Source organism: Anas acuta, chromosome 26 (genome assembly GCF_963932015.1).
Source record: "Anas acuta chromosome 26, bAnaAcu1.1, whole genome shotgun sequence".
NCBI lineage: Eukaryota > Metazoa > Chordata > Aves > Anseriformes > Anatidae > Anas > Anas acuta.
In genome coordinates, this window is record NC_089004.1 from 5,453,083 (window position 1) to 5,464,339 (window position 11,257).

Here is an 11,257-nt window from a genome sequence, read left to right on the forward strand (position 1 = left end):
CAGCAAAGCCAGGCTTCTCCCGGGGACCTCGCGTGCTCCCAGAGCCAGGTCTGCCCCCGCCGGGAGCCTGGATCTGGAGCCTGATGAGGCAATGGGGACATCCCTGCCAGCTTCAGATGGAGGATGAGTTATTTTGGTGCGAGCATTGCTCTCACTACCACGGCCTGGGCAGCCACAGCCTGCACGCACATGCACCAAAGGGATGGGAACCTTGATTAAGGACACAGCCCTCCTGTAACCAACACAGAAAATGCTTTCCATGCGCCTATCCGAGCCAGTTGAGGAGCCAAACCAATGAGTGTGGAGAAGCCGAAGTTACAATGTGGATAAAAACCTCCGCTTCTAAAAGAAAAAAGCGGTGCCTCAAACCTTTGCTATGTATCACAAAGGGCACAAACCTAATACCTCTCTGCATTCTGTAGAAAGAGGGAGTTTGATGTGAGAGAAAAGCAGATTAAAATAACACTGGTGAAAAAAAAGAGAGACCAGAATATGCCCTGGCAGCAGACAATGTGAACCAACCGATCCCCGGCTCCTGCTGAGCCTTCAGGTGCACACAATGGCATCCCCCGGCTGCCGGGTTTCGGCTCTTCTTGTTCCAGCTTTCCTCTTGCACGCAGAAACGAAACCCACGCAGCCTTCAGGGGGACACTCCGGTGCTCCAGGGCCTGCTGAAAAGCTCTGGCAGTGCCCGCTGGGGGCTGACGGCACGAGCAAGCAGCAGGTGGGGAAGGGGCCAAAATTGCCTCTGTTGGAAGAGTCGCCCCCAGCTTGGGTGTCCTTGGAGAAGTCACCGGAACAAAACCAACCCCTTCCCAGCCCTGCCTGGCTTTCTGGGGGTGAAGCAGCACCTGGCCCCCCTGCAACATCCCAAACCCCTGATTGCTGGTTGATGGCACAGTGCCCATCGGGTTTGTCACGACCAGGACAGCACCGACACCGCTTTTTGCCGGGGGGGGGGTAGCGTGCACGCAGCGCAGGCTGAGCGATGAAGCGAGGAGGATTATTTTAAGTATGCGAGATTTCTTTTTTTCTTTAAAAGAGCGAGAGTAATTAACCACCAGAACATATTAGCAGCATATCAGGGATGCAATAAATGCTCCATCACTTAGCTGCCTCAGACGAAAGCTGGCACTATTTCCAAAAGAAACCCTCTGGTTTCAGCACGCTGAAAGAGCCGAAGCAGCCAGCGCTCCGTGGGAGGCTGCGCATGATGAGCATAATGGGCTCTCCTAGCTGCAAAACCTGCACATCTCCAAATTCCATTTCCTGGCTCCTATCAGCCAGCAGACGGCCGGGTTGCTCTGATTGCAAAGAGAGCAAGCAGATCCCTCGGCGCGACAGTTGCTGCGGCTCGCGGCTTGCCCCAAAGCGTGTCCAGCACAGAAACACGAGGACCTCAGCAGCAGCTTCCAGCAGGCAAATAAGTTGGGAAGCATCAGCGAGAGCACGGCCCGGGCAAGTTGGGTGCTGTTTGGGTGCAAGCTGCTGGCTCTGGGAGCGACACAAACCATGCTGGGGAGCCGAAGGTGAGCGCGTGGTTGCTGGGAAGCGGGCGATGTGCTCCAACACGTCAGCCCCGACTCGTTTCTGTGCCCGCAGCCCTGGAGAGGGAGGCTGATTAATGCTGCTGGCAGTCCCTGCAAGCACCCCGAAATGCTGGCAGCGCCGACACGGGCAGGGAGCTCTCCGAACCCATCACGAACCCTGCAGGAGAAGGGGAGAGCCATGCGGACCCGCAGGAATCCCGCAGCCCGTGGAAGCTCCTCCACCAGCTCGGCCCCAGCACTTCTGATTCCTCCTGGTTTCATCTCGGAGGTGCGCTGAAGTCTCATCCTCTCAACAGGTATCCCTGGACGTGGGCTCTAGCTAGTGCCTTTGATCTGGCAATGCAAAGAAGAAAACACTGAAGTGTTACATCTGAGGCGTTCGGCTCAAATTTAATTTTAGGGACATCTTCTCCCTTCCACGCGTGCAGTCCCGCATTAGCATGCGCCAGAAGCACAGCAGCCCCTTTAATGTTTACTCATCCTTAGATTGCAAAAATTGTTGTGTGAATTCCTTCTTCAATTAGTTCTGGTACTCCAAAAATAAAAAGTAAGAAATATTGTTCCGTTGCCAGCGCGGTTATGATCACTTCTTTCCTTTATACTTCTATTCCCCAGTGTAACTTAAAAAGAAAATGCGTCTCCATCCTCCCCTGCAAAGCCCCCTTTAAAAAAAATTTTAAAACAAAACCAACCAAGATTTCTGAAGGAAAGGCTTTTGTGGATGAAGTGCCACTTCCATTCACCTTTCCATCGCGTAGAGGGAAAAAATAAAGATCAGAAGGAGGATTTAGACAAAAAGCCAACTAAGTAAAGCTAATTTTTTATACAGAAGAATCCTGCCAGTCGTATGGAGGGGCTTTGTTGAGCGGAGCAGAAAAGACATCAGAGGAGGATCTGCAGCAGGTTTTCAAACACTTCCAGCTACCTTCACAACGTGCGGTCTGTATTCCAAAATAAATACAGAGGCAATTTTCAGAGCACCCACGGTGTGTTGCAGGGTAAGCCCCCCACGTTGCTCACAGCTTTTGGCCAGTGCAAGCCCCCCACACCCTGCAGAAGGCTCCCCCCGGAGCTTGCTGGGGCTGGAGCCCCCAGAAACTCCTCCAGAAACTCTCAGGGGCACCCACCACCAAGAAGCCAGCTCAGCTCCAAAGCCCCACAGCAAGCACATTGGCAGCAGCTTGAGCAAAAGGCTCGGGAGGGCTGCCCAGGACCCCCCCCCCGGCTCGCTCCCCGGGGCTGCCCCAAGCCCCACAGCCCCACGCAGGTCACCACTTGGAGAGCTTTCTGCAAGTCAGCCTTGAGGAGCACCCCTCCTTTTCTCCCTGTTTCACAAACGTGGTATCTAAAGCACAGGTGAGCGTGCAAACCACAAGCACAGTGAGCAGAACAGGGTGCTCAGCCCACAACACCCCCACGCACAAAGGGGTCCGGGTGCCCAGCACGCTCATGGCAACGCCAGCACCAGCTGGGAGGTCACCGACCAAGGGACATCTCCCAGCACAGGTGGGTCCACCCATCACAACCATTTCTTCGTGGCACTAAAGGAGGCTACCTGCTTGACAGAGGGCTCTGAAATCCCCACATGAAACACCCTTGGCGTTTCTTACATCTTTTTTTTTTTACATCTTACATCTCCCTTTTTTCCTCCCCGGGTGGCCGGAGGGGCTCGCACCACTTCTCCTGCACAGCCAAGGGAAAGCGCACGCAGCCCACAGCCCAGACCTGCCCCGACAAACCCCAGCTTTAGAAACGAAGCTTTTCATAACGAAGCGGGCCTGAGCACAGGCAGCAAGAGGAGCGCTCTCCTATGCCAGCGGAAAGCTAAGAGGTGTTCCCCCCGCGGGCTGCTGCCGCAGAGGTGATTTTGCACTCGGCGGAGCACGGCTGCGAGGTGCGGCGCTGCCGCAGCACACGGGCGAGTGAAATCAAAAGAGCTTTACCAGCACTCAGCGCGCCGGCCTGCAGCTCCCATTTCAAGGAAGGGAAATTTGCATCCAAAGCACCGAGAGCACTTTAACTTGAGTTTGAAATAAATTCACAGCAGATGCACGCCGCCAGCTCGTGTCTGTGACCAGAATCCCAGCCAGCGCCTGCCCGGACTTCTCCCCAGCAGCACAGAGCGGGGCCAGAACAGGGTGAGGAGGACAAACACCTGCACCTCATCCAGCGTGCACAGACCCCAGCCATTAGTCCTATTAGTGCTAATTAGAGCTACCACCCCCCTCAGCCCCAAAACGAACCTGCATTGTGTTTCCTTCCCCTTGCATCTCGCTCAGCACCCCGCACAGTTTTACACCCACGAAGTTTTAAAGCCATGAAGCCGTTCTGCCCAAACGGCTGCCCTGATAAATGTTCTCCCTAAGTTCATTAAGCACTGCAGTTAATTTTGCACAGCGTGCTCCACAGCGTGCCAAAGGGCGCTGCTGCGGCACAAGCCCGTGCAACGCTCGCTGCAGGCGTTTGGGCTGGGAGCCGTGGTGTGGAGCAGGGGGAGCGGGCTCTGGGGGGGTTCTGGGGGGGGCTCTGGTCCTGGTGGGCTGGTGCCAAGCCTTGGGCCAGCCCAGGACAGCTCCGTGCTCTGCACAGACAAGCCTCGCCCTGACAGTACCGAGCAGGGTGCCTAGGGGTTAATTCAACCAAATGAGGGCATCTTTAAAGTTTGGCTGTCCCAGAATCATAAAAAGCCCTCGCAGACAAGTACCAACAGGGTGAGAACCGGCTGAGATGGAGGCAGGGGGGAGAGCAGCACCCGCAGCTGGGGGAAGCCTTCTCCAGGCTCAGAGCTCTGGATGCATGGCGAGTTATCCTCAGCCTCACGTCTTGCCCGTGCCCCGTGAGCAGGATGCTCGGTCTGCGAGTGCCATCTACAGGGTTCCCCCGCTCACCAGCTTCTCCTTCAGCTCTGCTCTGCTCAGGAGCCTGGGGCAGGAACGAGTACGGTCAAACCATGGAGCAAACAAAAGCCCCTTCAGCCCCTGGCTGTGCCACCCTCCAGGACCAGCATCAAGCCACCAGTGTCCTGTGCACAGCCCGGGAGGACACAGGGACATGGCCAAGAGCAGGAGAGACGCAGGAAACGTGGCTTCCCTTTCCTCCAGTGCCGCTAATCTGCATGAGCGAAATGTGCAGAGCCACCCTCGTTTGTAAAACGGATGGAAAGCAGATGTTAGTACCCGGGAACGCCCTTCGTTTTGTTAAAAGTTTAATTCTTTGCGCTGAGGAGCTAGGACAGCACCCCCACCATCTCCCAAAGCAATAAACAAAACAAAACTTGGCTCTTCTGCTGCGGAATCACCCCTCCAGGGATTCACTTAGCCTTCTGTACAAGAAAAGGGATTAAGGGAAGAATAGGGAGGAAGGAAAGGGAGGAAACTTGAGAAAGTGGAAACAAACCCTGAGATGATCAATGGAGGCGAGCAGTGGGCGAAAAGACAGAAGTGGAACAACACAAAAATAAGGCACAAAAAGGTGAGGGCGTAACTGGTACCAAGCAGAAAGCAAGGCGGTGCTCAGCGAGGGCAGGGAAAGGCTCCAAAAAGGCTCCATCCCATGGGTTCAGCAGCAAGCCAGGCACGTGAGGCAGAATAATCCCAAACGCTGGCTGCCAGGCACGCTGCAACGGAGGAGTCGGGTGAAACAGAACAGTTTATTTCGTTTGTTCCGAGACACAAAGGAGGGGGGACGCTGTAAACAAAAGGGAAGTAAAACAATCAATCAATACAGGACTGGTTGCTATTTAAAAATAAATCAACGATTCAAGCAGGAGGGTGAAAGACTAGCTCCTCATTTCTGAGAGCACAGACAACACAATGCACTCAAGTGCTGTTTTATTGACTTCTTGGCAATCTGCTCATACCACAGGTCCATCTCCCAGCACGTTGATGCTGCAGATCCCATTCCAGTCACATGTAGAAATGAAACAAAGCAGAAGAACGCTGTTAACAACAGAGCCCCGATGCTCATATCGCTCTCAGTCAACCTCATTAACCTCAGCAGACGCGCCAGTCGATTTGCCTACCAGCCCGACACCGACAGGAGAGGATTCGATACGGCCCTCCGAGAAGATCAGAGAGGCAATTATGTAAACTTTAGAAATTAGGCTTTGGCTTAAACAATAGTGATTGTTTCGAGCAAGCTCTGGAGCAGTCACCAGTGAGACAGGCAGGCCGGTGACCGCGCAGCATCGCAGGGCACTGCGTGCTCCACACCCTGGGTCCTCACCACCCTGGGTCCATCAGTTCCTTGGTCCCATCATTCATTAATTTATTTTTTTTTGGCACAGACTGGCAGGAGCCCTGCACAGGCCAGCAGGAATGGGCTGCCAGAGCCCACAGCGCCTCCCACCAACATCCCGATTTGTTCCAAAGAAAGAAATCGCAGCAGCAGCTGGCGAGGCACCAGCCTGCCCGGGGACAGGCGCACGCACGAGCACAGCGCCCGATGCCGCTCAGCTCCAGGACGGAGCCACCTCACATGCAGCTGGCTCGGCGCACACGTGTGTCTGTTTGCAGCCGTGTACTGAAACCTGTTCTGAAAAACTGCATCGAGTTCTAACTGCTGCAAATGCTGCCAACACGGATATCACACGTAGAGTAACTAAAACTGCAGCTGAAGAGACTACTGAACTGCTCTCATGTTAGGAAAACAAAAATCAAGGCTTAAAAGCCACTGTTATTAGCAAGACCCCCCAAAGCCTGCACTGGCCGCGCACCACGGGTGTGCTTTTCCACCTCTGTGAGGAGAGGCTGCTGCAGTACCTCCAGTTTATTTTTTCCAGGAGAAGCAGAGATGAGTGAAGCTGTGCTGAGCTTTTGCTCGTACATACATAATCATACAGCTGAGCCGTGCTGATACATTTGTACTTGAAGGAGTCTCAGATCTGTAACTAGCATCTTTGTTTTCTCCTCTTAGAAGATGCCTTTAACAATGACTTGGAGCTACTCCACATCAAACAGAGAGGGATTGTAAAGTTGTGGCCTGTGAGGAGCAAAGCCAGGCTACGGACTGCTCCCGAGGCACAGGGTGGCTCAGCAGAAAGTGGAAATCGCCACCCATGGCCATGGACTGCAGCTCACACTCATCTCTAGCCAGAACAGCTTCAGATTAAAAGCGACAGCAATCTGACATTGCAGCTCCAGAACCACTTTTTCATTCTCCGGATGATGAAACTCTCTCCTTTAAAGAGGGCCAGCAGAAGGGCTTCTGAAAATATGTACGTGGTACATAGGTGTCGGGCCAGCACACCCTCTGGGCCTTCAACTTAATCATCACTTGCCTGTACAGCACAAGAATAGGGACCTCATTACACACTCTAGCTGCATCCCTCTGCATCTTTCCCTGCTCACATTCTAAATACCTACTACAGCAAAATCAAATTCTATCAAAATTATTTTCATGACAGGACCTACAGCTCGAGGTCCTCTCTTTGATCAAAATCATTCAAACTGTTAACATTAAAAAATCATTCCCTCCTGCAAGGAAAGGAAACTTATAAATTGCTAAACCCATCTGTCCAATGAAGAGCAGAGCCTAGAGAATGATCAAGTAAATCACCTCCGCTAAAGAAAGACCAGTGAACGCGTCAGTCAAAACGCTGTGCCGGGGCATGTCAGCGGACTGAAAGAGTCAGGCTTACCTGGCTTGGGCACAATGCAACAGAGAAACAACTTTGTAAAGGGAATTGAAGAGCCAAAGAAAGTTATCAGCATGTTCATAGACCTGCCAGGCTGTAGAGGATCAAGGAAGCTACACTACCACGAATCAAACAAATCAGCTCTCTGATCACCCAAGGGGCAGCAACGGCCAGATCTAGCTATTACCGCTATCCTCAGCGAGGAACGCAGCAAAGGCTTTCATCTCTGCATCAGCTAAACAAGCAGAAAGTACCTAAAAGAGGCATGAAAGGATATAAATGATATGAAATTAGGGCACATCCAAGTGCGGCGTTCACATGACAGCATTACTAAAAATATATATATATTTAAAAATCTTTTGCCTGTGTGCAAGTCGGAGCTGCCAGCACCTAGGGTGACATTTCTCCAGGAAACCTCTCGGAAATGCTGCCCCTCGCACGGGTGAGCACCAGGACCACACCGCTCCATCAACGCCTCACAAGGGATTTCGGGGCAGCAGCCAGACCCTGAGCTCCCAGGTAACTGCAGCGAAACCATTTGTCATTGCTACCTGATAAAGGTACCCTTATGCCCCACTCTGTTAAGCGTTTTGTCCCCTTATCTAGAGGATTTGCTAACCAAAAGAAAGGAGCCTTACTTCAGACATTCTCAATTTTCACCATAGAGGTAAAGTCCCAAGCCTTACAGCTGCACCTCTTATGGAGGGAAGTCCCTGGCCCGCAGGGTAACTTCCCTCGGGTTCTCCTAACAAAGGCACTACCAATTTTGGGTGGAAAAAGGACTTAAGGATACAGGTCAGCACTGCCCAGAATTTTCCAAGGAATGACCCTCCCTTCGCGGCTGAAATGTGCTGTGAATAGAAGCACTTTGCAAGCAGTTTTCACCATTTTAGCAGTAGATCCACCTAACAAAGACATTCTAACACAGCCAAGGTTTGGTCCGACATTGTAAGAATCCAGATATGGACACAAGGAGCTGCACAGGAACCCTCCGGTTTGCTGGGCTGACCTCAGTCAGAGCCGGCAGCTCAAAATCCAGAAGCTCGGTAGATGTCACACATTTCGCCAGTGAAAGTACCATTGCAGCCCCTGAGACTCGCACTGGGGCAGAGCAGCCTGCACACTCACAGCCCTACAGACTACACAGCCAACATCTCTTGGAGAAACACCCCCTTGGGCCAACTGGCACAATTCATTTGTAAACATCTTTGCTCTGTAAACCCATGTAACAACCTGTACTATCAGGTGTAACAGCTAATCCTGCAACTACACAACATTGATGCATTTAACTCGCTGCTCTTTCCCCATACTGTTCTGTCTGAACTAAGGAAACGCCACCCATGCCCAACACTGGTATAAAAGACAACAAAAGCTCTCCCAACTCCGCCATTAGATGCAGAGCTGATTACAGAGACGCCTACTAAAGAGGTCGCCTGATACTGCATGAAGGAAAGAGGATCAGCCCACCGAAGGAACCCGCTTGCCTGATGCCTCAAGCTGACTGCCACAGTCAGGAGAGAGAGGGATATGAGCACCCTTCAAGTACCGATAGGCCAGCAGACACAGCTGCAGCACTTGAGTCCAGAGCCATTAGATTTCAAATGCTGAGCATTCATCCAGGAGTCACATTTTCCTTCGTGTCTCCCCGTGCAGTTGGCAGCACTCAGCCTAGCATCCTTTAGCTTACAGCTCCACCTTTCCCCAGAAACACATATAAAGGAAACAGGTTTGGTCCCCTTTCCCCTGCCCCAGCTACCAAAGTGTTTGTGCTTTTAATAGTCCTTATAAGCAATTATAAAAAAATAAAACTTGAGCATTGGTAAGGTGATTCCACTGATGGACTTGCACCCCCGTGGGCAGTCTTCACAGTTGGTGCCACTGATCCCAAATCATCTGGAAAAAAAAAAAAAACACAATACCCAGCATCAGAGTGAGCACATACAGCTTGACAGATCATTAGCAACCTCAAAAGAGCTGAGGGAGCTGAGAGGCCAGAAGCAAGCCATGCCTAGCTGACATTCCTCCTCGGCTTTAAGAGGATATTCTCCAGAGAATCAAACTTGCATGATCCAGGGAATGAAAGCACATCACTATGAAAGCAGGAATGAATGCCTCAACAGGACCATGAGTTTAGCTGTGACTTGACATAGAGGCAATTCCCCCGCTTGAGAGTCAGACAGATTTATTTCCATGCCAGTGCAGGGAGCCTCAGACTGGGCCACGAGGGATGTGTGTCCCTGCTGCTGGCCTGCTGAGCACACAGCACAACGTGGTGCCCAAAACACCAACCGTCTGCAAAACCAGGACAGGTGCCCCTCGGGGTGCTGGTCAGGAGATGAAGAAAGGCAAAATAAAGTCCATGTGCTGACACAAAGACCACAGGCAGCAGCTTCATTTCTGCAGAGCTGGTTACATGATCTGTGCCAAAGCTTCCACACTTTCAGAAAGGATCCTGTTAGTTTCTCGTGAGGAAAAAGAGAAGCGCAGGAGATGCCTGCTTACCGCCTCAGGTTCCGTGTTTCAAACACTGTGTCCTCGTCACTGTCGAGCGAAGCCATCTCTATGTTCTCATCGTAATTCGACAGGAGGCCGTATTTCTTCCGCTGCGGCTTCTTCAACCTGAAATTAGTTTTGAGCTCCCTGGGTCCCTTTGGTCTAGAGCTGAGGGCACACAGATGGCAGAGTGAGTGCTCCGTCACCTGCATCACAACAGGTTCGTGCAGAGACGGGGCCTTACGGCTCCGTGGGCACAACAAACGGGACCGGGAGGCTTTTTAGCATTAATTAATAGTGGCGTGAACGTACGGGGCTGTTTCCCCTGCCATAGGGAAGCATCTTTGTGCAGCTCCTGGCCTGGCAGAGGAAGGGGAGCCAGGGCAAATGGGCACAACCCAGCTGGGGGGGCAAACTGGGTACTGGGACAGGACAAACTGGGTACTGGGATGGGACAAACAGGGCACTGGGACGGGGCCCGCACTCACCGGACCGCCCGCAGGAGGAAGTAGAGCGCAGCCAGCGCGGACAGGGCGCTGAGCACGTACAGGGCCCGCTTCAGCACCGGCAGCCCCAACCCAGGCAGCGGCCCCGGCCTTGGCTGCGTCCCGTTACCGGCAGTCGCCCGCGGCGCCTCGGTGACATTGAGCGGGGCCGGGGTGGCCAGGGTGGTCGGGGTGGCGGCCCTGCCGCTGTGTAGCAACAGCAACAGGAGGAGGAGGAGGAGGAGGAGGAGGCAGCGGGGCTCCGGCCGCAGCATGGCCGGGCGGCTCGGAGCGGTGCAGGCGCAGGAAGGCGACGGGGCCGTGCTGTGCAGTGCAGGCACCGTCCGGGCCCGGCGGAGCCGCATGCGGCGTTCCGGGGCAGCGCCGTTCCGTGGGGCCCTGGGCCGGTGTCAGGCTCCCTGCATGGGGCTGGGCTCAGCGGGGCGCTGAGGAGGCTGCCCTGCATCTCCCACTACCGCCACTGTGGCCCTCACAGCCCGAGACCCCCGCCACCGCCGCCACGTCCCCCTCAGAGCCACCCCGGCCTCCTGAGGGCCGCCATTTCCCCCTCGCTGCACGACTCCTTTGCCCAGGGGTGCCGTTGCTCCTCAGAGCTGACATTTCTTCTTCGCCACACAAACCCTAGCCTCAGGGTCTTTGCTCCACTTTGTCCCCTCACTCAGGGGCAGCTGCAGCTCCTCAGGCCCTGCAGAACAGCAGATGAGGGCCCACAGGATGTCACCAGCCGTCCCCTCGGCCTTGATGGGAGCCTGTCACCATCCCAGGGGGTGCACTTGGTGGGGGACAGCGAGCAACTCGCAGCAAACCTTCCTCCCAAAATCCCCAACTTTCACATTTAAAACCACAGCGCAAGAGCTCCCACGCCCCAGGTGGTTTATAAACCACCCTAAAGCATTGTCCTTTTGGGGACAGGCCAAAACTGTCTGGGCATATCAGACTTGTACAAAAATAACCCAACAATTCCAGCCTGGAGGGGGGTCACCCCTCCCAGCTCACACCAGTAGGTGTCACAGCAGCCCCATGGCACCCAAGCACTGTCTTGCATTCAGCCCCTGCAGCCAGCTATCCCCAGG

The 11,257-nt window shown here is 53.8% G+C and overlaps 1 protein-coding gene across 2 annotated transcripts; it reads right to left on the reverse strand.

Annotated features, from left to right (window-relative positions):
* Positions 1–5,180: 5,180 nt before the first annotated feature.
* FAM174C (family with sequence similarity 174 member C) lies at positions 5,181–10,631 on the reverse strand. Of its 2 annotated transcripts, none has more exons than XM_068661270.1 (3): positions 10,167–10,631; positions 9,688–9,846; positions 5,181–9,078 (listed from the first exon to the last, which is right to left on the reverse strand). In XM_068661270.1, the coding sequence occupies exons 1-3, from the start codon at positions 10,526–10,528 to the stop codon at positions 9,075–9,077; spliced, it is 525 nt and encodes a 174-aa protein (XP_068517371.1). In that variant the 5' UTR covers positions 10,529–10,631; the 3' UTR covers positions 5,181–9,074. The 2 variants fall into 2 exon arrangements, with proteins under 2 accessions (XP_068517371.1, XP_068517372.1); XM_068661271.1 differs by having other exon boundaries at positions 9,688–9,804; positions 10,167–10,543.
* Positions 10,632–11,257: the final 626 nt, after the last annotated feature.

What these genes read in the sequence shown, in the direction of transcription:
- FAM174C (XM_068661270.1), bottom strand. Translation starts at nt 10,528, where the DNA reads ATGCGGCTCCGCCGGGCCCGGACGGTGCCTGCACTGCACAGCACGGCC. An exon ending in TTCCTCCTGCGGGCGGTCCG is followed by an intron (nt 9,847 to 10,166) that starts GTGAGTGCGGGC and finishes GTGTGCCCTCAG; the next exon opens with CTCTAGACCAAAGGGACCCA.